The sequence below is a fragment of the Falco peregrinus genome, chromosome 7, assembly GCF_023634155.1.
Source record: "Falco peregrinus isolate bFalPer1 chromosome 7, bFalPer1.pri, whole genome shotgun sequence".
NCBI classification, from domain to species: Eukaryota; Metazoa; Chordata; class Aves; order Falconiformes; family Falconidae; genus Falco; species Falco peregrinus.
Genome location: NC_073727.1, coordinates 19,061,620 through 19,087,144, shown reverse-complemented (window position 1 = coordinate 19,087,144; position 25,525 = coordinate 19,061,620). Strand labels below are relative to the sequence as shown.

Here is a 25,525-nt window from a genome sequence, read left to right as displayed (position 1 = left end):
TAGCAGATACGCTGTGAGCACCACCAGCTACCTTTCCCCCACGCCGCTGAGTGATTAAGGAGGTCCCCAGTGATGCTCTGCAAACCTTCTCCAGATGGTGGAAGAAGAGCTCGTGTTGGGACTGCTGTCTTTGTATCTGATTGAGAGCAAGATTTGGCCCGGCACATTGGTTTTTTTTAATATGTTTTGAAAACCCCACCCCACTGCAGGTGCTCAGGAAACATCAAGGATGCAGCTGCATTTCTGCAGAGGAAGGTCAGCAGCAGGTGACAGCAATCGTTACCCCTTTTGGCAGCACAGTCCTACGGGATGTACTTCAGAGACTGGAGGCTTTCCTTCATCCTTGTGAGGAGAAGGATAGTGCACCTCATCCCACCTTCTACAAGCCAGTGAGGAGGTGGTCTCTGCCCTGGCTCGGGTACCAGCTGTGATTCAGAAGCTGGTTGAGATCCTCAGGTCTGGAATGGGCTTGCGTGGCCGCTCCGGGTGTGCATCGCCTAAACTTGGGTAGACAAAATGGACAGAGCTGAGGATGTTTCTTTAAGACCAGTAATCCAATTATTGAGGAATTTCTCTCTGTAGATCTTCAGTGGGTTTTGGAAGGTTTGGCTTCATTTGGACGAGGCTGTTAATGCTTTATTTTTAAGCTGTGTTTTTCTCGCTGGGCGATTTTATTTTTTACTATCTCCCTATACAGCCTTTCAAAAGATTTACTTTTGGCAGAAAAGAAACCCAATTCAGTGGGGTTTTTTCATTCTATCTTACTAATGGCTTTTCTTCTCTATTTAAAAAGCTGCAGCACAGCACTTAACTCATCTTGCCGATATAGTTTGTTATGTGAGGTAGGACATTAATTGCAAAGGTGAAGCACTCACTTGCTTTGATGGACTGTTTGCTTTGATCAGGGGGAAATTAATGGTCAGTCCTAATGTCCTGGTGAGGAAACCCTTCTGTTTCCTCAGAAACATCCCTGTGAGTGTTGGCAGGACTTTTTGAAATAGCAAAATAGAGGTTTGCATCTTCTCAAATCTTTGAAATGTGCTGGGCCAAAAATGCCTTTCAGAGCAGCAATTGGTAGCATGTTCAAATAGTTGGGACTTGCCGATCAGAGGAGATTTGGGATGTGTGCTAGAGCTGGGCTGAAAACCCAAGCTCTGGGCTTGTAAGCAGCACAGTGGTCCCCAGAGGACAGTGGGGTGGGTGCTTTGCACGGCTGGTGTGCCCATGCAGCGTCCCACACTGAGGAGTGGGCTGTAAAATTAAAGGAACCGTTTTTAATAAGAGAAACAGTGGTGTTCAGGTTTCCAGGTTGCAGTGTGTGCAAGTGCCTTCATGGGCACTTGGAGCTGCTGAGGGATTTGGAAGGAAAATCCGTGGAGTGGCAGGTATACCTAATAACACAGGGGAATTATCAGATCCACCTAATGAATCATAGAATCACAAGATGGTTTGGGTGGGAAGGGACCTTTAAAGGCCATCTTGTCCAACCTCCTGCCATCTGCCACGGGCAGGGCCATCTTCAACTAGACCAGGTTGCTCAAAGCCCCATCCAGCCTGGCCTTGAATGTTTCCAGGGATGGGGCATCTCCCACCTCTCTGGGCAGCCTGTGCCAGCGCCTCGCCGGCCTCAGCGTAAGCTATTTCTTCCTTACGTCTAGTCTGAATCTCCCCTCTTTCAGTTTAAATGCGTTATCCCTTGCTCTGTCGCTACAGTGGCTGGGGTCTGCGTATTTGAGCTGGTTCCCGGGTGCAGTGCACTGTCCCCCCCGCAGAACAGTGAGCTGCAGCCCTGTTGTCTTGGTTTAACCCCAGCCAGCAACTCAGCCCCCCCAGCCCCTCGCTCACTCCCCCCGGTGGGATGGGGGAGAGAATGGGAAGGGTAGAAGTGAGAAAACTCGTGGGTTGAGCTAAAGACAGTTGAAGAAATAAAGCAAAACCTGTGCATGCAAGCAAAGCCAAGCAGAGCCAGAGATTCATTCACCGCTCCCCGTGGCCGGCGGGTGCTCAGCCGTGCCGGGACAGCCGGGCTCCAGCGCGCCTAGCCAGGGACTTGAGAAGACAAAGGCCATCGCTCTGAGCGTCTGCCCCTTCTTTCTTCCCCTGGCTTTATATATGGAGTGCGATGCCATATGGTCTGGAATATCCCTGAGGTCAGCTGGGGTCAGCTGTCTCGGCTGTGTCCCCTCCCAGATCCTTGTGCCCCCCAGGCTGCTCGCTGTGAGGAGCAGCAAAAGCCTTGGTGCTGTAAGCCCTGCTCGGCAGTAACTGAACCACCCCCATGTTCTCAGCACTGTTTGCAGCACAACTCCAAACCTGTCCTAGCTACCACGGAGAAAAGAAACTCCACCCCAGCCAAAGCCAGCACGCCTGTGCAGCATCGCCGAAGGCTTTTTGCAGCAAGGCAGGAATCCCACCACCCTGCTGGGGATGAGGCTGGAGAGGAGAGCTGCTGCCTGGCTGCCCTAACCCTTGGTGCAGTATGTCTGGTTTTCATGGAATCGTGGAATTGTTTAGGTTGGAAAAGACTTTTGAGATCATCAAGTCCAACAGCTAACCTATCTGTCGGCTTTTGCCAAGGGCATGCATGGGCTTGCTGTGGTGCGTGGACTTCCCGCAGTTGCTGGGGATGTGGCAGCTGTGACTGTCCCCCCAGAGGGACCTTCGCTGCTGCCGTGGGGCTGGCAACAGCCGCAGCCCTGGGTCTGCACGCGTCCTCCATTGCTTGGTGTCTGTCTGGGCTGACATCTGTGCCCTAGCGTGCTCTTGGGCTGTACAGCTGTTGAAGAGCCAGCGGTGGAAGAAAAAGGGCTCGGCTGGCCACCAGAATGCTAGTGGGCTGCAATAAATGTCTTTAAATGTTTGCATGGTGGAGGGGTCTCCATGGAGAAAAACGTGGATGTGTGGATGGGGTCACCGTTGTCCCTGCTCACTGTTCACGAAGAGGGTGAATGGTGACATGTTCGGTGGTGGCTGCTGTGCCTGGGCTCCTGCTCACCGCACCATCAGGGGTTAATGGTGGCTGCAGGTGGGGCAGGAGTCCCATCACAGCCACCTGCCCTTGCCCGAATGCTTTGCGTGGTGCTGTGTGTCTCTGGCAAATGTTAATTTTTGCCCTTACCCGACGCAGGATCTAGTTGTTGCTCCAAAAAATTAACCTGAACGTGATTTACCATCAGGTTTTGCTTAGTCCATAACTGGAGAAGGGAAGTAGAGTTAAACCAGTCCCTTTCTGGTGTCCCAGTGGGAGTGGCGTCCTGCTCCCAGTGCTCCAGAGGGATCCTCTCGGTTGGAGGGTACAAGGAGCTCTGGTTGACACCTCTGTCGGTGGTCTACACCCAGTCCAGGAGGTTTTACACCTCCACCCCATCCTTGGTCCTCTCTGTCGGGTTCCTGGGTTTCTAGTAACAGACGGGACTCAATGGGTGGTTTTGGGGTGGAGAATTGAGCCCAGAACCCTTTGGGGTACACTTCAGCCGTGGGTAGCAGGTAAGGACTTTCAGGAAGCAGATGGTTACTGTAAATCCAGGTTGATGCATGCAAGGTGTCGTCTAACCGTAAGATTTTTTACTGTAAGATTTTCTACAGCTTTGTCTTCAGCAGTCAGGCTGTTTATTTATTTATTTTTAATTCTATGGTTAGAAAAAATGTGCATTTTTTTTATCCTTTAACCAAATCCTGGTGATGGCCAATACTTTCCCATGGGTGGTTAAACCAAGATAATAGCTACACCAGGTTGATAACCCTGCCTCATCTGTTAATCCTCAGTTAGAGATCAGGCAGTCTAACTAGGATTTTATAATGAGAGGGTGATTAAGGGGTTAAAAAATACACTCTTTTATAGTTTTATTTTTGGTGTGCTCGTTGAATCTTGGTTAGCTCTTCGAGCTGTCGCCTTCCAGACTTCTTCCACAGCAGCCAGCCGGCAGCTTGCATCTTCAGAAGTGGAGCTGTCAGTCAGAAATTTAGCATCAAGTCTAATAAAATTGATAAATTTATTCACAGGGAAACCACGGCAGTCTTTTGAAATGAGCTTTTTAATGCACTTTATAGTGCTTTGTTTTGGTAAGCGACAAGTTCTCTCCAGCAGATAAAACATCGTTTTGGAGACGAGGGTTACCTGGAAAGGTTTCCCTGGTCCTTGCTTTTTCTGAGAGCTCGGAGGTGTTGGGGTTCCTGCAGCTCAGGGTGTTTGTTAGCATGTTGTGCGCAAACCTGAAGGGCCTCCTGAGGTTTTTCAGCCTGATGTTGGACCTGCCTCCGTCCCTGGGTGGGATGATAGTAGACAGCACCAGAAGACAGTAGACTGTCTTCAGGAAGCCTGTCCTGTTGGCGAGGGTATTGCAGCTCCTCTTCGGGAAGGTTCCTGCCGCTTCTCAGTGTGATTCATGTTCTTGACATTAAATGTCTTGATTTGGCTCTTCCTTGCCCTAGCAAGAGCCCATGGCTGTTGAGCTCAGGAGGGCCGTATGGAGGTGACAGCAGCGAGAGCTTCGCCAGACCATCGCTCTTCTCTGAGGTGTGCTGTTGGTGGACGGTGACGATGCCCCATCCCTGGCAGTGCTCAAGGCCAGGTTGGATGGGGCTTGGAGCAATGTGGCAGGTGTCCCTGCCCGTGGCAGGGGGTTAGACTAGGTGATCTTTAAAGGTCCTTTCCATCCCAAACCTTTCTGGGATTGTACACCAAAATGACGTCCGACTAAGGTGAATGGATGTCAGCTTTTCTCAGGATGATGTCTTGCTCTGGCTTATTTGACCTTGCTGCCCTGCCTTTTTCTTTCCCAGTGAAGACTATTATTGAGGGTTTGTTCTGCCATCTCTCCTTTTCTACCCACTGAAGTCTTTTCACATTTTCCCAGCTCCCATTTGTGATCCTCAACATTTTGGCTTTCCTCTTGCAGACGAATTGAAGCTGGAGAGACTGAGGGAATAAAATAAACCTACGGAGCGGTGTGAGCACTAGAAGTCCTATGGGGCTTAGGAGAAGCAGACCAGAGGTGACCAGTGGAAACCAGAAGTCTCGGGGGTAGCGGGAGAAGTGGAGGGCCACCTGTCCTGCTGCTTGCCGTGACTTTGGTTGGCTAGTGCCTGAAGCATCTGCAGATACTGCTGGTGGTGACCATGCAGGAGAGAGCAGAAGCAGTCCAAAGCATTTGGTTAAGCAGGACAGATGTGAGTAAACAAAATAAAGCAAGAAAGCAAAAGAAAAAGGGGAAGAACTGAAACTGGCCAGAACTTCTGCTGATGCAGTAACCCACTTTTAGATATCTTCAAAGCATGGCTAGAAGGTTAGTCATTAGATCTGAGGTCTCAGCTGTCCCACCAGTTCAGCTTCTTGGCATTTTTCGTCTTGTCAGTGGATGTATTTTATATTGAGTCAGCCTGTGGTGTCTCCCTTTCTGTCTGATCCACCAGGACCCTCGAGTTTGCCCAGGCTCCTCACTCAGACACAAAGGTACAGCTTAATCCAGGAGCTTCCTTCCACCGGGGTTCCTCTACCGTTTGGAAACGTCAGCGGTTTTTGCTGGGCTTATGACTGAAGTTTACCCAAAATAAAGACAGATGTGATGGGCATCAGTTGCTGGATTTTAAGGAGCAATTTTAGTTTGCCGCACAGCAGCATAAATGATGATTAAATACACTTTGTTCTTGGAACGTGGGGAGTAGTGTGGCTGGGAGCTGTCAGGGCTGTCGTTTCACACTGTACCTTCCCCAAAATGTGTAATTTGGATGCACACCTGGAAGATGGAGTTGCTGGGTGTTCACCACTGGCTTTCACCGAGCTGCTGGAGGATTTGCTCTGTGGCTGCAGTCCAGCACTCGGGGTTTGTTCTTTAATCCATACATTTGAGGTATGCGAGGTATTATGCAGATACAGAAACATGTAATAATAAAATTAGAGTTGTGTGTGTGTGTATAGAGATAAATAAGTCCTGCACATTTTGGAGAGCAGGGACCTGTAGCCCAGCATCCCCCTTACAAGCAGGTCGCTGCCTGCAACCAAACACAACGTGGTTACACAGAGTACGGACCCTGACACCACTCCTGAAAAGGGCTTTTTTCCCCACTCCATCCTTCTCCCTGCCTTCTGGTCAAAAGCATTGGGCTGGCTTTGCTGGGGAAAGCTGTGGGCTTCCCGCTAGCCGAATGCCATCTCAGCTGTTGGGGTTCCTGTGCCGTGGTCCAACGTAGGATGCGCCGGTGCCTTTGCTGCTTGTGAGTTACAGGGATTTTTATGAAGCCACATGTGCTTGTGCTGCACTTTTAATTTGTGCTACATGAGAACCTGATGTATTTGTACATTCTGCCAAATACTTTCATCTCCCCATAGAGAAAATTGTGTAATTGCAACGTGTAATTCACGAGCGCAATATGAAACTAAGTGTGTAATGTTCTGTGACTGCGAGGGAATTAGCCTTATTTTTCCCTTTCAGAAGCTGTATAAATTAACCCACTTTTCCTATCAGTTACAGGGAGAAAAGGTTATGCTTCTTGCCGTTCTGTTGTGTATCTTATCTCTGCTGTAAACATTGCCAAGTGATGCTCGTTGGCATTGAGACACGAGCAGCTCCGCGAGGAAGACTGTTAAATGATGGCAACTAAATTGTGTATCCATGTCTGGGTTCACCTTAGTTTGCGTTTGCAGCCTGTCCCCGTTAATAGAGCAAAGCAATTGCAAAAAAAACCCCAAAAATTACTTTTGCATTGAAAGAGCAGGCTTCCTGCTTGCAATGTAGAGGCAAGCATCCTTTCCCGGAGGTGGAACAGGCAAGGGCTGACCCTCATTGCCAGAGCCCACCACGAGCCCTTGCTCCTGTGTATTTTTAAGTAGACCATTACCGCTTTTACCATCCACCAGCTAAATTCCCCTCCCTCTCACTGGTTGTAGTGTACTTGGTGGCCCTAAAAGGAGGTGGGCAATGAGAAAAATTATGATTTATTATTAAAATTAGACACACTGAACCTTGACTTGCATTTTCAGTGGGTTTCTTGCATCATTGCTGTTTCTCCCTGACACCGTACATTCATTTATCTCACCTTGCTACCAGCCTTGCTGCCTCCAAAAATATTAACTGTGCTTGATGCAGCCTTGGGGGGAATTTGGTGGGGCTGTCGGTTCCAAACTGAAAAACAATGAAAGAAGTCCAGGCAGGATGGCATTGAAGTCCAGATCTTAAAGAGACACTTAAACCTCATTGCGTCCACCACTGTAGAGACCATTGCAACCAGCCCATGGCCTGGCTGATGGTTCTTGTTCGATGAACGTTTGGTTTTCACCTCCTGGGGATGGCTCCGTGGTTGAACGCCTTTCTTCTGGCTTTTGGATATGCAGAAATACAGGGATGCAAATGCTTGCAGAGTACGTGCTGACATTTGTGAGCAGCCCTATAATAAGGCAGTTGGCATGCTTTGGGAAAACAGCTGGTGTAAGAAGAAATTTGAATTTCTATTGGGCTTTTAATGAGAATAAAAAACAAAGCAGTTTTAATACTTGGAGGTCTTTACATGGGCTTAAAATACCTGATCAGGGTAATTTTCAAGAGAAAATGATGTGGCAGCGGCCTTTTAAATGGAGTTTTCCCATGGGGATAGAGGTGGTGGTGGTGCTAGTGGAGTAACCCAGGTGACACGGAGATATGACCAATACAGGTTGAGAACAGTGGTGGGTTCCCACCTTACCTAGCACAGAGGTGTCTGTCTCTTAAATGTCTTTCGTTGACTCATTGTGCTGCTGAAATGAATTCAGGCTTGGTTTTGTCTAGGATCTCGGGAAGAGGGTTGAAACGAAGGGGGGGAAGAGCTATGGCTGAGAGTAGGTGGGCACCTGTATTCACCCAAGTCTTGGAAAGATGTTGGGCTCCTCATCCAGAGGAACCTCAGCAGCACCATTTCATCCCCTGCTTGCTCGTTGCTCAGTCCGCTGGGCCCCAGGACTGTGGTGAGGCTCAGGGTTTCTCCATTCTGAGCATGTGAAGATGGAGCTGAGTTCAGATAGTGAGAACGCTGGGGAGTCACACCAAGGGTGTCCTGCCTGGGGATGTGGATAGTCCCAAGGCAGTGGCACAGTCCTACCCCAGCTCCTGCCAGCCGGTGGGGATTGCAGCCGTGGCTCAGGCAGGGACAGCGTCGGGAGAAAGGGATGAAAACGCACAGATGCGTTTTACCGGGGGTGCTGTTCAGAGCAAGCAACGCGAGCAGAAACTCGATGGCACTGAAATTTAGATCGCTGTTAGAAACCTTTCTTTGGGCTGTCATTTCAGATGGCAGCATCTGGTGAGGCACTTGTGCTCGTTTCTAGTTGCTGGGTTTGTTTAAGTTGGGTACTTCAATGTCATCACTCATCGCTACCGCCGCTGCTCATCTCTTGAGTCAAGAATTATCTCCTGAGTGGCCACCTTCTTGGGGAGGGCTTAGGAGGACCTACAGGGTACCATGTTCTAGCAGCAAGATCTTGAGCTGATGCTCAAAGTTGCTAATAATTAATCAGCAGCATTTCAGTGCTCCAGAAATTAATTTGGAGAGATGAGGGGCAAGATGGCACCTTCTGAGGGCTTTGTTGGAGCTGGTGGGCTCTGTTCCCCTCACCCCGAGGGCAACAGCATCGAGGACGGTGGCACAAAGCAAGTCATCCTTTTTCTTTTTCCTGTATTTTTGGTACTGGAGTAGGAGAAAAACTTTAGTTTCCATGGTTTTGTCTTTACCCACGATTCATTTTGATTTGGTTTGGTGTCCCATCGTTCTTCCAAACAACCCCGGAACAGCTCAGAAGGTGAATACTAGAGAGTTGGAACAGGTAGCAGAAGCCTTGGGTGATCGTTTACTCCTGAAAACCCTCCATGGTGCAGGATGATTCTTCCTGAGCTTATTTGCTTTATTTTGGGGGTAGGTGGGGTGGTTTTTTGGGGCTTCCTACTTTCTAGCTGTCATCCCTGTGTTTGGAGCAGTGTCACAAGTGCCATGCAGTAGCACAGAGGTGTCTGGACACAAGTGGGATGCCAAGGGCTTAGAAAATCACATGCTGTGACAGTCCCGGCCCCTCTGAGCACGCGATCTAATTAAGACAGACAACAGATGGCTACGACAAACAGATGTGGGTGAGCACCAGGTAACAAGGAGATGATTGCAATTAGTGTAATAAGCAGCACATCAGTTATCTCCTGTCTGTTGTATTTTAGCTGAGGTGAGTTTTAAAGAGAGCTCAGGAAAATAACAGTGTGGCATTGTGGATTTTCAGAGGTCTCCTTAGGCATCAAATATTGATTGCCCACAGCTGGATTATTCATTTTCATCATGCTAAGGCAAAACCTTTTCCCATATTTTCCCATTCATTTGTAAAACAAATTGGCTGCTGGAATTATCCCCGGGCTAAAGGGGAATGACTGCTGTGGGTCTTTGAGTTGCAAATATGATAGAGATGACGGGCGTATTAAAATTCACACCTTCTCTTTGGACCATAGCCTCTCTAAGGATGATCCTTAGTCTGCAGGACATTGATTTATATATCTCTTTCCCTTCTTTTTTGTGTTTTCTAGGGATCATGTAGAGAGCAAGCACTTGCAGAGCCGGCATGTGGCTGGCCTGTGCTTTCATCCCTAAGGAATTCACTGGGATGCGTGTATTTTTGTTACTGTATGCAAAATTCCCTTTGGCTGAATAGGTTCAATTTTATGGGTTGTACGGCCCATGTTACCTTTCCAAAACAAAAGATTTCTTGTGGACAGAAAGTGATGGAGAAGCCTGGATTTGGAGAGCAAAGCTCATCGTCTTCATTGTGCAGCATGGAGTAGTTTTTGGTGCTCAGAATTAAATTACAAGAATTGTGGGGCCCTGGAAAGTGGGATTTAGTGTCTGTGTCTGCCCCGTTAGTATGAGGTTCATTCCTTTCCATGGCTGCTCTGCAGAGGACATGGATCTGTAGGACCTGTGGGTGAAGGGCTTGGTTCCCAGTGCTGGCTGGCCCCCTGTGGCCACCCATGGGTGGTTGTGAAGCCAAGGGCTACTCTTCTGCCCCATGGGCACATCAGCTGGTTGATGTTTCCTACCTCATCTTCTGCAAAACCTTCTGCAGTGGTGAATGCAGGGTGGGTTTGGTGCCAGGAATTCACTGTTCCTCTGGGATGCGTTGGGTTTCTCTCTTAGGGGCAGGGAGCAAACAGGGTCTACAAGGTGGGAAGAGGCCTTCAGCTCTACCCCCAGCTCCTTGTTCAGTCTGGAAGAGGAAAGAGCTTCTGGGAGGTTTGGTGCCATGTCGTGGACCGCTGCTGGCTGGGGTGATGCGTGGCCGGGGTGCTCGCTGCATGCCGGGGCTTTGCACTGCAGGGTGCCCTTCCCAAGAGGGTTCAGAGCAGTTTGTAAATAGTAAACCAATTAATTCCCAGGGTTTGCCAGCACTCGGGGAGCTGCTTGTTTGACAGTTAGGAGTTTTCCATCCTCGTGTAAAAAAGAAGGAAAAAGTGTATTGATGGACTCTGACCCAGTAAACAGCTCATAAAAAATTAAACTAAACTCTGACTTGTTGTTCCCTACATCATATTTCCAAACTCCAGCGCCTGTGTGTGCCCCCTGGCCGGGGGCGCCGGTGCTATGCTCACTGGGCTGCAGCCACCATCCCTGCCATGGGAGCGGCTGGACCCTCAAGATGTTGGTTTGTGCCTCTTCTTCCCTCTGCGACCTGTGACGAGTCCCCCGGCCCCCTGCCACAGCCCCCAGGGGGATGGGAATCGTGAGGCAGAGAAGTGAAATTCATCTTCAGAAACATTCTTAGCTGTTAAAATGTTAAATCTTTCGTAACGTTAATCTCTTGTGGGTCAGTCGAGTTTTTGATCAGTGGCTTTTAACCTGCATTGCATCAGCGACGTTTAAACTTATTTCCCTCGTGGCGTAGCAGGAGTAGGGTATGGAATGGGGGTCACCTGCCCAAGGCCACCTGACCTGCCATGGTCCTTTCTCCTCGGTGCCAGTGGCAGTGGAAAGCCTCTCCGGCAGGGTGTAGGCATCTCACACGTCCTTCCCGTCCCCTGCCCCGCAGGACTGGCAGGTGGGTGCAGATGCGGGGAATTGAGATGGCAGGCTTTCGCTTGACCGCATCCCCAAGCTGACAGCTTTTATTAGCCTGCTGCCTCTGCAGAGCCGGTGATAATTAAGATTTCTGCACATCCCGCTTATCTCCTAGGAAGGAAAGCAAACGTTGGCCCTCCGGGCTGGATGGACACAGGGGCATCAGAGCGTGCTGCCCTCTCCCTGAATTCACCCTCCTTCCAACAGCACGGGCTCTGCTTAAAGAGGGGATGCAAGATCAGGCAGGGTGGATCTCCCCGCTGCCTTCACCTCGAGTTTTCCCCCAAGGCCAGTGAAAGTAAATCTTTATTCATCAGCTCCCTCCTCTTACAGCCCAAACGACTGAGGAGATGCGGGCTCAAGGTAGGGTTGCTGCAAGCCCTCCTGGGGACCTTGAGCTTGTCCCATCCAACCTTGACTTGAGCATCGTTGTTGCCGTAATGATGGAAGCGTCGCTTGATGTTGAGAGGAGATGTTCAGGCCAGGACGAGTGGTGGGAACCAAGAGAAGCCCGGTTGTCCACGCTTCCCAGACTTGCAATGTGTGTCGGATAGGATGTCCCAGAGCCAGAGGGTCCATCTGGCAGCATCTCCCCGAGGGGCAGGCAGAAGAAGATGAAGGGCTCGCAGGCTGGGTGAGAGGCAGGAGGAAACAAAGCAGGGAAACTGGGGTAAGGTACCAAGAAAAGAGGATTTAGTTGGAAGGCAGTCGTGTCTGCAGGCTGGAGCGATGGCATATGGATACATGGATTTCTGCCCCCACCCTCCCCCCTCCCCCAAGGAGTGTTTCACAAAACAGATGTAACATTTGTTTTTGACAACTTCAGCAGCCAAAAACCCAACATTTAATCAGGACTTTGCATCTCTCTCCTTTTTTTTGTTGTTGGGGATGAGGTCAGAAGAAGTTCTTTTGAAAAAAACCCACCCCGAAGCTACCACACGCGGTAGGTTAGCGAGTGACTCGCTCTCTCACTCATTGCCTCTTCTCTATCCACATTATGGCTTCAGCGTTTCTTCTGTAATCTGCAGAAGTTTAAAAAAAAATTTAAAAATCAAGGTTTATTGTGACGCCAGCGATGAAAGGAGCAGCTGATGATGAACTTGAGAGGGGAACAATATAGACGTGTCCTTGCGACACTCCAAGTATGCTCTTAATTACCTCTAATTGAGACTGCTTACGCACAGATGGGTTATATTTTGATGATAAATAGCTGTAATATAAGGGACTTTTCCAACATTGTTGTTTTCTTAAAAACAGCCGACTAATTGTGTTTCCCTCCGATAGATGTTAGTGTTATTTTGTAAGTGTTTTTTGGGGTCAAATTCATCCAAAACGTGGGAAATACATTTTGGAAATAGGCAGTTTGTTAGAATTGAGTATTGGGTGGCCAGCTCTGTCTTCCACGCTGTCAGTTCAAATCACTCGGGCTATTTGTGTCTGCTAGAGGTAGTGATGGCTGTCTCTGGGAAGCTTTTGGAAATCGTTGGCATTATTAGGAGAACAGAAGCATTAAGCCACAATAATTCACATCCTTTTTCTTTTTTGTTGTTTTTGTTGATGTGGAAGTGGTATTTGTGTCATGATCCCCAAGGTTGCGGTGGAATATGTATGTTGGCTGGTGCTTCATCCTCCACGTCAAGGCTCTGGTCTCTGCTAGGATATTTGTAAGCATCCCAAAAAGCAGCGTCGTCTTCATTCTCCAGGTGGACACTCCAGTATGGCACGTTGTGGGACCGATGGAAAAGGAGAGAGTGTGGAGTTGGATATCAGAAGTAGTTTCATCTGCCTGGCCATGGATAGGGCACTTCAGCTCCTGTACTTTGTACACATTTCCCCTCTCCTTTTTTTCTTGGTCTTGTAATTAGTCTCTTTGAGACTAATTCATCTCTGGTGAGCAGATGCAGTGGTGCACCAGAGTGCTGGTAACAGGACGAGTCAGGGATTGGTGCTGTATCCAGATCTGTGGATTGGGGGAGCAACAACAATGTGGATATGGAGAATCACCTCTGCGAAGCTCCAAACCTTTGGCCTGGCCAGTGGCTTGTGTTCAGCCTTGGTTTAGTTGGAGCTGGGAAGCTGCAGTCGGTGTTACGGGTGCTTGCTTTGCTGCTAAACACGGTGCACATCACAGCTTTGCTCATTGATGCCACTGCTGCAGGACCAGGGACTTGTTCACCAGGTGTGTGCAAGACCAGGCATGAAACTGCTGGTTGCAATTATCCATCATTGTGGAAAAAAATACCGCTCTATGTTTGGGGTTTGCACCGTGACACAGAGTTTCTTCAGAGCAGGAGGTTCAGGGCATCTTTGGGGTGAGATTTCATCCACATGCATCGGGAGGAGGGCAAGAGGCCAACGCTCTTTGTGTTGATGCAGCACTTAGGTCTTGCTCCTGTCATGGCCGAAGGGCTCCCAAGGAGCCCTGGTGAGCAAGTAGCACCAGTGGGGACACCAGGAGCAATTTCTACTGGACTTTAACCGAGATTTTTGGTGACTTGTGACAGCAGAGGCGTATTTGGTTTAGCAGAGGTCTGCATCAGAGAACCCCTGTATTAAGCCTGGAAACTGCTTTCCCCCCACCCCACCCCGAGCCCCAGCTGAAATAATTAGCTTGTTTTCATTAAAAAAACCTGGCTGGATGGCCAGGCCCGGCGAGTGGTGGGGAATGGAGTCACCTCCCGCTAGTGGCCGGTCACACGGGGTGCTCCCCAGGGATCCGTGCTGGGGCCGGTGCTCTTTAACATCAGTGATCTGGACAAGGGGATCGAGCGCAGCCTGTGGGTGATGCCAGGCTGGGGGGAGCATCGCTCTGCTGGAGGGTCAGCGGGGGGGTCTGGGCAGGCTGGATCGATGAGCCGAGGCCAATTGCGCGAGGGTCACCCCGGGCGGTGCCGGCCCCGCGCTGGGGTCACACCAGCCCCAGGCAGCTGCGGGCCGGGGCCGGGGGCTGGGAACTGCCCGGCGGGAAAGGGCCGGGGGGGCTGGGCGGCAGCGGCTGGGCATGAGCCGGCAGCGAGCCCAGGTGGCCGAGGCCAGCGGCACCCTGGCTGGTGTCAGCGATGGCGTGGCCAGCAGGGCCGGGGCAGGGACCGTCCCCCTGCGCTGGGCACCGGTGCGGCCGCCCTCGAGCCCTGGGGTCCGTTCTGGCCCCTCACTCCCAGACAGAGCTTGGGGGGCCGGAGCGTGTCCAGAGCCGGGCAGGGGGCTGGGGCAGGGGCTGGGGCACCAGTCTGATGGGGGGGCTGGGGGGTCAGCCTGGAGAGGAGGGGGCTCAGGGGGGACCTGATCGCTCCCTACAGCTGCCTGGGAGGGGGCTGCAGCCAGGGGGGTCGGTCTCTGCTCCCAGGTCACAAGCGACAGGACAAGGGGGAACGGCCTCAGGCTGCACCAGGGCAGGTTTAGGTTGGAGACTGGGAAACATTTCTTCCCCGAAAGGGTGTCCAGCACTGGGACAGGCTGCCCAGGGAGGGGGGGAGGCACGATCCCTGGAGGGAGTTAAAGGAGTTATAGACATGGTGCTCAGGGCCATGGTTAGTGGTGGGCTTGGCAGTGCTGCGTTAATGGTTGAGCTTGATAAACTTAATGGTCTTTCCAACCTAAACCATTCTATGATTCCATGATTGCCATCCTGCTGTCCTTCATCTGCCTCTGTTTTCCTAAGCCAGCAGAATATTAACGTTTTTACAAGAAGCCCGTGTTTAGAAATCAGGTTTCCTGTGAAAGAGCCACAGCGCAGGCAGCGGTGGCCAGGGCTGCCTTCCACTGATGGCCATGGCCTTGCCCTCCGAGGGGATAGCAACCCCTGCTCCCGCGCTGACCCAACAGGGCTTTCAAACTGACTCACCCCCGTTATTTTTAGACCAAATGACATTTTTTGGCTTGTCAGCTGTGGCACGTTTTGCCATCAAGTAAACTACTTGTACAGCAAAAAGGAGCATTGAGTGTGTTACATGAAGGGCTTAACTCAAGGCTGGGATTTCAGCTGAGGCTGTGATGTTGTCCTTAATTCACCTCTCTAGGGCATATGGTCACTCCTGCCAAGCTGCGGTCCCGCAGTGGAGCATCCCGGTGGGATGGCTGAGTACCTGCCTTATCCCCACTCAGTTTTTTTCTTTTAATTCAGCTGCTGATAGGAAAGATCAGGACCTATAAGCGATGCCACTTCCAGAGACTCAGTGTTTTGGTGAGAGCAAGTTAAACCTTCAAGAACAAGGTTTAAACCCCGGGAAGCTTGTCTGAAATCTCAGCAAGCCCTTCTCACCCAGAGCAGATGATGCAGCACTTTTAGTCTTCCAATCTCTAAATTTTTCAAACGTTTGCTTTTTTTCCCTCTTCCTTGTATTTGCTTTGGCATCGTTCCTTCTTGCAAACGTGCCAAAAACACGGGGGATGAACTCAGATCCCTGGTCATGGCTAGCTTGCTGGCATCTCTTCAGGGTTTCTTATTTCAGTGGACAAGCTCTCGTGCCTGCGGCATTGATCACCTGTGCTAATATTGCTAAAATGATTTCAGGAAATGCACTTACCTTAGCACCGGTGACGCAAGTGTTAGCAGAAATGCCCGTGTGCTGCCGAAAGACAGGTTCTTTCCCCGCAGCACCGTGTGAAGTGCAGATATTTCATCTGTCTTGGAGTAGAGGTTTTCAATGCTGAGCGTAGAGGTGGGTCACTGACGGGGTGGTGAGACAAAATGTGTAACAGCTCCTGGACACTCAGTCATAGGAGATAATGAAGCTGCTAATGGTGGTTTTCATAGAACCACAGAATGGTTTAGGTGGGAAGGGACCTTAAAGACCATCCAGTCCCACCCCCCGCCACAGGCAGGGACCCCTCCCCCCAGCCCAGGCTGCCCCCAGCCCCGTCCAGCCTGGCCTTGAGCCCTGCCAGGGATGGGGCACCCACAGCTGCTCTGGGCAGCCTGGGCCAGCGCCTCGCCACCCTCACAGGGAAGAATTTCTTCCTCATCTCTCATCTCCATCTCCCCTCTCTCATGTAAAGCCATTCCCCCGTGTGCCATCGCCACCTGCCCTTGCCCAAAGCCCCTCCCCAGCTTTCTTGCCGGCCCCTTTAGGCACTGGCAGGTGCTCTAAGGTCTCCCCGCAGCCTTCTCCTCCCCAGGCTGAGCCACCCCAGCTCTCCCAGCCTGTCCCCACAGCAGAGCTGCTCCAGCCCCTGAGCATCTCCCTGGCCTCCTCTGGCCCGGCTCCAGCAGCTCCGTGTCTCTCCTGTGCTGGGGACCCCAGAGCCGGACGCAGCGCTGCAGGGGGGTCTCACCAGAGCGGAGCAGAGGGGCAGAGCCCCCTCACTGACCTGCTGGCCGCGCTGCTCTGGCTGCAGCCCAAGGAACGGCTGCCTGGCTGGGTTCTAACGTGAACATTGGGGTCTTCAAGCAGCCAGACAGTGGAGGAGATGGTCACAGCTGTGTCCATTCCTCTGCACAGCTCTGGGGTCAGCAGGGGCCTGTCTGCGGATGTGGTGTAGGACTCAGGAGGACATTCAAAAGCTGGTGGGACTTTAATCATCACCTGTCTGAGCATGGAATCAGCCAGCGCCGATCATTTCTGATGAGTGGCAGTCTTGTACCGGGCTGGGTAGCAAGTGGGAGATGCTAGACCACTGAAGGCATCCCACCATGCTTTTGTACAAGCTGAGCAGAACATGGGGGGAATCTGGGCTGTGGGAACTATGGACATGTCTTTTAGGGTTTGTTTTATCACATTCTGTCAGCAATTTAATGCTTGTTAAAATTCCAGCTTTTAGAAAGTTATGGAAGAAATGATGGGAATTAAGTTTAAGGACTTAGTCCTTCTATCCTCTAAGCTATAAACATTTTGTCCAGGGTCCTGTGACTTTATTTCTCAGGGGTTGTATCTTCTCATCATCATTAACACTTCTAAAAATTAAATGAAGAATTTGGAAGGTGGCATTATTCAATGTTGAATTATTGTGGTTACTGGAAAAATCACTGAATGACTCTAGCAAAGCAAGGAAAGCAATGTGACTTCTGGACCTTCTTTTGTTGCTTAGACCTCTTGTTTGGCATGGCATGGCCGAGTTTACCCAACAGCTGTTGAAATTACACCCTTAAAATAATGGTGAACTGTCTGTGTGTTGGAGAGAGCTGGAACCCTGGAGGAGCCCAGTGTTGGGACTGGCCAGGGACTGACCGTGGTGGGAGGCTCTTTGCCAGGAGAAGGTTGGGGCTGGGAGGACCATGCATGGGAGGCAGCCTCAGTGGGAAATGGGGAAGGGGTTCGTGGGAGGGTGTCACATCCCGTTAAGAGATGAGTCAGTTTGCAGCTCTAATTAAAGCCCAGGCCATGTGCTGAGGGGAAAGGAGGTGGTGGGGGTGCAAGAGCGCAGACACAATGCGAGGGGTGGAGTGTCCTTTGCCAGCCATGAGTCAGAGGAACTGGGGGGAGATGGCAGAGGAGATGGGCTGAAGGAGAAGGCTTGCAGGAGAAGGAAACAAAACAAAGGCCATCAAACACACATAAACAAAGCATTGAAACAGGCTGTGTTTAGACAGTTGTTAAAACGCTGTAATGGCCAGGAAGCAAAAATCTGTGGGGGTACAGGGAAGAGCTCATCTGTGATGTGGAGGGTGGTGGTGCTGGTGGTGAGGGCTCGCCTGGCCAAATGGTGACCGGGGGACACCAAAAGGAGGGTAACGTGATCACCTGTTGTCTTCCATTCACACCGTTTCCTTCCCAAACGAGGCATCAATTCAGTGAGGAAGACTTGCGCTGGGTTAGTTACCCCTTCAGAGGTCACTTGGCCGATGTTTTCTGCCTCTGCCGTGGAGGAGCCGCTCCTCCTGCTGCTGCGAAAACCTTGTCCTTACCCTGTCTGTCTTTGGTTCCAGGTGCAAAGTAGGTCAACCAACATGAGTGGCCTTGGGGACAGCTCAACGGACCCTGCCAACCCCGACTCTCGGAAGAGGAAAGGCTCGCCCTGCGATACAGCCCAGAGGTATGTGCGCCGCTCCCAATCCGTCCCCTGCCACGGCTACTTTGCCATTCCCACTGCGTCGCTCCGTCCCGTCTGCTCGAGCAGATGGAGCCGGGTTTCAGCCACTCGGAAACGTTCACACTTCCCACCAGAACTTCGCTTTGCTTTTAGCGGTGGCTGCGGTGGAAGATGGAGCATGATGGAAATGCGGCTCCCCATCTGCTCTGCTTGTTGTTAGGTGGCAAATGATGATTAGAGGCTCGTTATCAAAGTTAATGTATTGATTTTATGAACTGAGAGCACTCAGAGCATCAGGAATGCTTTCTCGGGGTAAATTTGGGGCAGATACTTCTGCGAGGTCTACATCTCAAGCCTTCTGCCTCTTCACAGCATATTCCCAAGAAATCCGTGGGTTTGTAATATTTGGGAACTCCAGCGGAGACCCTCTTACTCCACAATACAATTACAAAACAGAAAATATTTCTGTCTGAACTACCTTCATTTCTGTGTACTGATGCAGGCTGCTTCAAAGCTCAGCTCACTGCAGAAAGCACCTTTAGCGGATGACGGAGGCTTCCCATCCCAGCTACCATGCTGCCCGATGGAGGCTGGAAAGTCCTGGATAAGAGGCAGTTGTGATCTTTCACAGGCTTTTCCAGGTTCCCTGTGAATCCTGTGCATGTTTTTTTCCGTCGTGGTGTAGTCTGTTGGTAAGGGTGAATGTACAGAGCTGAGGCTGACTCCGTGTCTCTGCTGCCTGGGATGCTGTTTTGGTTGTCATCGCAGAATAGTGACGCGCTGAGCAAAGCCCAGGTGTATTTTTTTATCCCTTGCAGCTGATACAGGATATTCTAGACAATAAATGTAAAGGCTGCGGCGTTCCGGTAGAAAGACATTAAGTGGTTGGTTGAGGATTTCTGTTTATTGCAGGTTTTGGTTGCAACATCTCCCTTCTGTAGAGTTCACACACACCTTACAAAGGCTCTGTGGGTCACGGCTTGGCTGCGCCTTTAAGTTGCAGAAGACATTTTGATGGCACTTCTAGCTGTCTTATTCCTACCAAATACTTCTGTGATCATGTGAAATATTTCCACTTTCTGACTGAGTCATTTGAGTCAGAACTCTGCAGCCCTGGCTGCTGTCCCCAGGCTGGTCTTGGAGCCAGTCCTCACCCCTGATGCAAGTGTGGGATGAAGCCGTTGGTCTTTGAGTCCCCATTGCAGAGCCATGGGTAGCAAGGTAGGCTTGGACACCTCTTCTTGAAGGAGCTGCTCTCCAGGTGGATGAGCACACACACCTGGCTTTGCTTCATCTGGTCTGCTTTTGGAAAGCAGAGCTCTTGTGGTTTGTTCCCTAACCCTATAGCCCCCCAAGAAAGCCTTCTGCTGCCAACACCAAGGGTCTTTCAAAATATGTAGGACGAGGAACAAACTGATTGTAGAGCAGCAGAAACTTCTGGATGAAGGATTCTCCTGCATTCTCCAAGCACAATGAGTTTTTTCATCCACAAAGCACCTACAAATGTTTTTAGAAGGGTTGACTGAAATACTTGGTTGGGTTGGCCATCCAACCCCAAACCTGGAGCTGAAGCACATTACCAAAATCCAAAGAAGTCCTCACCAGCGCTGCGTCTTCCTTCTTTCAGACCAGCTCCCAGCTCCCAGCCGTGGCCGGGAGGGACCTCGTCCTCCAGCCTGGGCTGGCCAGAGTCCTCCGTAATGTACTCCAGAGCAAAGTGAACTTCAAAACTCCTTTGTTAAAACCTGGAAGGTTGAACTATTATTTTTGATGATACTTGGGAGTCATAAAGAACAGCCCACTGCTGTAATATTCTCATGATGCTTTTATGTAAGGAAAATTGGCCAATTCTCCCTCCTACAATTTGAAAGTTGCCACAGCAACAGCGACATTAAAGGTTCTCATGAAATGAGCTCACCCACAACAGAGGGATTTTTTTTTTTTCTCTCTCACCTCTGCTATTGCTTTTTGGGTTGCAGGGAGAGCTAGGAATTAATTTGACCTTAACTGAAATACTTGCTCAGCTCCTTTGAGAAGTATGTGCCTGCCCATGGCTGGGGAGCGTGCCAGCGCTGGCGTCACAGGCACCTGTGCAAGAAGAGGCTGAGCTCCATGGCTGGACCCAGCACTTCTGGAGCAGACAGACATCCAACCGACCTCTGGGAAGCTGGTTTTGCTGCCTGAGACCCCTCAGCACCTGTTGGCAGCTGCCTGCCGGGGAAGTGGGGGCTCCTGGGCCCACCCGAAGCCATTGCAGGGCAGTTTCCAGATCACACCGTGTGTGTCCCATGGCAGGTTCTGATGGACTTCATGGGACTGGTGTGTCCTCCATGCCCGCAGCTAGCCTTGCCTTCATTTTTTCCTTTCTTTTGGGATTCTGCTGCTCTGCTGAGCTAAAGGAGGGCAAGTCCTGCCTGTCGATCCTCTGGGCAGTCACGACTCCTGGAGAGACGCGGGTGGGAGGAGAAGCAAGGTGATAGAGGGTGCACTTGGGAGGTTCATCACGGAGTCTTGTCCCTGCAGGCGTCAGGTCTTTTCATCTGAGAGCAAGTTTAAGCAGCAGAAAAATGCTCAAGGGACCATGCCAACCTGTCAGACCTGGATATTGAGGTAATAAAGTGGAATTAGGAAAAAATACAGAAACATCTGTGCAGCCTACCTGAGGAGTTCCTGAGAGGGGAGGGCTGGGGGTGTCACATCCCCTTTTGAACAGACAGGGTTTCTAAAGGGTCTCTGCCGAGTTACCAAGGTATATTCATGCTCTGGTTGGCTTGCACTCTCAGCAGATAAAATAAACCTCTTCTTGAGGCCTTCAGCTGTTAGTAGAGCTTGTTTCACCACGTAGCACAACACATCAGCATCTGCGGTGGGACATGAATCTCTGGCCAAGCCAGACTTTGGGATTCAGCTTTTGTAACCGGTGTTTTCTCAGCCCCTCCATGAGCAGTGGGGCCTCTTGGAGGCCAGGAACATCTCACCATGCCTGCAGGCATCTCACCAGCTTCTTGGTGTCTAGTAAATGTTAGGGATTTTCAGGCAGTGCTTCTAAACTAGAGTGCTGGGTGTCCTGTGGAGTTTGCAACAAAAAAATTAGGTGGCTTATTGAAACCCAGCCTGATAAAAGGCATCACAAGTGGTGTAGACACGTGCTGGGCTTTTTGAGGTGTCCTCATTTCATCCTGTGGTTGATATCGAGGAAGATATTTAGGGAAGGTGTGTCTCCATGGGTCTCTCTTGTGTGCATGGTTCATTTTGGTGGTTTTGATGCTTGTTACATCTTTGGTAAAGGACTGTTACAGCGTGGCTTCAATGATGGCCATGTCATAGCACGTAAATGTTATATTCTCAACTCCCAGAATTTACAAATAGTTGATGGGAGAGCGTTGGGCTTCTGCAGCGGCCATGAGCTAAAAGAAAAGCTGATCTTGCTGGGACAGAAAGGTTGGTGTCATGAATATTTCTTATTTTGCTCTTTTCGCTGTTGATTCCGATTTTCACTTTGGTGAGCTCGGGTGGATTTTGTTAGCTTTTATATATGAATATAGGATTAAACTTGGTGACAGCTGGAATAGTGGCTGTAGAAAAACGTGAGGGTGTATACAACTATTTTTTATTATTTTTGATACAACTCAGTTACAAATATTTTTGAGAGGAAGACAGAATATTAGAGGTCTGTTTTTGCTGGGGGTGTCTGGCTAGCCCTGTGTATCTTCCTTGGCATTAATTTTGATTATATATGCATAAAAAAATACAAAGACCTGAATGAACTCCCCAGTGTTTAGAAGATATTTGGATTATAGCATGGTCATCGCTCCAGACAGTATTTGGGTTTTTGGGTTCTTGTTCAATGCCCAGGTCTGATTAGACTGAGCAGTGGGAAAAAGTCATGAATGTGACTTAATTTTTTCCCCTTCTCTAACAGCAATGAAAAGCGACGACGGGAACAGGAGAACAAATACTTAGAGGAGCTGGCGGAGCTGTTATCTGCAAACATCGGGGACATCGACACCCTGAGTGTCAAACCCGACAAATGCAAGATCCTAAAAAAGACGGTTGATCAGATCCAGCAGATGAAGAGGTTGGAGCAAGGTAAGCCTTCTTCCTTGGCTTGTCGGAAACCTTCAGCGTAAGAATGTTCTCCTGGTACCCTTCATAGCAAATAATCATGACTAAACTTACGAAAAGTCATGACATAATCTTTCCATTTGCAACAGTTTTCCTTCTCCTGCTTTTAAGGAAACATTCGTATGGAAGGGTATGCTTCACCTCCATCACTTGGCTTGTTTGAGATGCCACCTTTGTTTCTGGTGCAAGGTGGCACTTTGTGTTTATGATTCATCTTGAAATTATTCCTTACATTAAAATAATGGGAAGTACTTGTTAAGCTTTCAGGGTAAGGCCCGTTGAGAGCTTATCAGTGATACTGGTCTTAGCTATGTGCAGAAAGCCCGTTTTATGGCTGAGTAAGGTGAAGGACTGATAGCGCTGCCACATGCTGTGCAAGACTTGGTGAATAACCATGTACACTTGTGAGATCATGCCAACCAAACAGAGCAGAAGGGGCATTAATCTGCCTCCCGCCGGTGAATACGGCGCTGTAACCGGTGAACAGAGGAGAGATGCTTGAGAAGCCGTATAAAAGTTAAAATTCACCCTGAGTGTCAGCTCATGGAGACTGAAATGAGGAAGTTCAAAGGGCTCAAGTGATACACGGGAGAAGGAATGAGGTATATTAAGGAGGGCGTAGGACTTGTTCAGGTCCTTGCAACCCCAGCATCCCCTCCTGGAGCTGCTGCAGGTGGGCTTCAGCTTGCTCTGTGTCGTGCCTGCCAAGGTATGCTCATCTTGTGCACTCAAAATACTTTCGTTTTTTGTGCAAACACTTTGTCCTTTGTGCATAAGGTGAATCCCACTCAGTATTAAAGCTGAGACATGTCATCCGTCAAGTGTCGCCTTTGCCAAAGCTCTTGCCACATGCTCCGAGTGGAGCGCTGTTCCTGATAACAAATGTGATTTTTTTTTTCCCCAAGCCTGTGGCTGGGATTTGGGTACACAAGTACAGGCACTCCACAGAATTATGGAATGGTTTGGGTGAGAAGGGACCTTAAAGACCATCCAGTTCCCACTGCCCCGCCCTGGGCAGGGACCCCTCCCCCCAGCCCAGGCTGCCCCCAGCCCCGTCCAGCCTGGCTTTGAGCACTGGCCAGGGATGGGGCACCCACAGCTGCTCTGGGCAGCCTGGGCCAGCGCCTCGCCGCCCTTAGCATAAGCAATTTCTTCCTTACATCTAGTCTGAATCTCCCCTCTTTCAATTTAAAGCCATTCCCCTTGTCCTGTCACAAGCCAGGCACTGCAGTATGTCCTTCCAACTTGCTATTACTTTAAGGACTGAATTTTGGGGCAAGCATGGTGGCAAAGCATTCGGCTCACGTTGCCCAGGCTGCCTGGGCTTTCTGATGAACCAGGACGACTGCTTTTAAATTTCATTCACGTTGTGCCCGGGTTCTGGAAGGAGTTTGGTAGCGGGTGAGTACGCCCAGGTTGCTGCTTGCTGCCACTTCACTGTTCATTAGTTTTCTTGACATTGCACAGCAGGGCTGAACATTAACTAGGACAAGCACTACTTAAAAATATTACGCCTTGAGCTTTGCTCTGTGTTGCTGCCTTATCTAGTGCAGCGCCAAATTACTAAATAAAAGAAACTTCACCTGTATTTGTTCTTAGCAGTTTACTGTGAGAGCATTTCACGTGAGGAGGGAGGACAAATACAGCAAAAAGTCATAATGTTTGTGGCCACAGACAATTTTCTGTCCTTGTAGTTACGTGAAGTGTTAGATGTTGTGTTTCCTGCCCGTGTCCTTCCTCCTCTCTGTTATTCAGCCATAAAGCTGATTAATATTTGCTAAATGCTGAGGATGTGGTTTTGTTGCTGAAGTATTGTGAACGGCAACATGCCCTGCAGTGCATGGCTGTGCTCCTTCTAATGCTCCATTAGGAAACACACCTGGAGACATGATTTCGTGGAACAGAGGGGAGCCAAGGAGTTGGGGCTTTGCAGTGAGGTGTTACAGCAGGCTCAGGACATCCCAACAAATCACAGAATTATAGAGATCCCAGCAAATGATGCTGTTCAGCCCAATAATAAGCAAAGCCCATAAGTGCAGGAGAAAATGATGCTAAACCTCATAGTGGAGCAGATTTCAATGAAAAAAAAAAAAAGCCAATGTCCTGTTATTAATTTAATTAATAACGTGCCAGGCGCAGAGCCAGGGAGCTTGGGAAGGGGCAGGTGGCAGTACTGGGGGAGCAGGGGCATCCCAGGAGCATCCTCCCTGCTGCCAACCCTGTCGGGTTTGGAGGTCATATCCTGCCAGCTCTGTCCCCTCCCTGCAGCTCTGCCACGGGTTGTCCTGGGTTTTAACCCACAAAGGGGCGGAGGAGCCGGCAGAAGCTTGCAGATGGATCGCGCACAGGGGCTGAGCCCTCCCTCCCAGCCTCCTGCCTGCTGGGCTGCTATTTAAAGTATGAAGCAAATGCTTTTAGAAAAGATTCCTAGGGCTGAACACCTTCCAATGTTAGCGATGTACAGTTGGCAGAACAAGCGGTTTGCGGCTGTGGCAGCAACCTGAAATTCATCTGCCAAGGCAGCAATAAATGCAGCAGAGGAAGAGGCCAGACAGTTAATTTTTCAGCCTTTGTCCGTCCCACAAAAGTTTTTTTGGGATTTTTTTGAGTCGGGTGCTTTTAGCGTTGGAGCCCTTGGCTGTGCCTGTGCACGGGTGCTCACTGGGGAAGAAGAGGCCGCCAGCATCTCAGGGGCGGTGTAGAGGTCAGCAAGAAGATCTCCCTGAGCATCCTGCCTGGGTTCCATGGGGCAGTGGTCCATCTGTATGGACCTCCCTCCCCTTTGCCTTCAGGTTAGTGTCATGCCCAGCACATGGATGCCAGAGGTCCTCTCCTGGGGTGGCTCCTCTGTTGCAGAGCCATGCTGTGAGACGGAGCTGATGTCCGTCCCACAGGCAGAGGTGAACTTGCCCAAGGTTGTAATTCAGAGTAGTGCTGCCTGTGATCAAAACCTGACAGATGTAGGCAAGCTGGATAGCTTTGCTGCTGAACATTCGTTGCTCTTTGGCTTGTAGGGTGAGCAGAGGTGGTATAAAGAAGCCAGCAGGGCAGCACGGTGGAGCTGTGACGGAGTCAAGAGGATGCAGGACAGGGAGGAGGCTCAGTTGCCCTGGGAAAGCGGCTGGCACGTGGTTGCAAACATAAAAATGAAACATCTCAGTCATACAGGAGGGTAGAAAAATGAGCAGAGATATCGGAAAAGCTGCGCTGGTGCACAGACCACCGCTTGTTTTGTTCATTTTCTGTAAAACGGTGTAATACTTGATGCCTGCCCTGCAAGTGCTGTGGAGGTTGGGGTCAGCCCAGCCCCGAGGAGAGGCAGATCCTCAGCATCCAACGCCCCTGCGACACCAGGCTCTGTGGTTTCTTTTTTTCC

At 50.2% G+C, this 25,525-nt stretch overlaps 1 protein-coding gene across 9 annotated transcripts in view; it reads left to right on the top strand.

Annotated features, from left to right (window-relative positions):
- Positions 1-25,525, top strand: part of NCOA1 (nuclear receptor coactivator 1) — a 179,430-nt gene that overhangs the window by 100,216 nt on the left and 53,689 nt on the right. For all 9 annotated transcript variants that reach the window (XM_055809473.1, XM_055809472.1, XM_055809469.1 and 6 more), the window contains 2 exons: positions 17,921-18,027; positions 21,947-22,113. In XM_055809473.1, coding sequence (XP_055665448.1) covers positions 17,942-18,027; positions 21,947-22,113 — 253 coding nt within the window. In that variant the 5' untranslated portion in view covers positions 17,921-17,941. The remainder of the gene's footprint in view (positions 1-17,920; positions 18,028-21,946; positions 22,114-25,525) is intronic.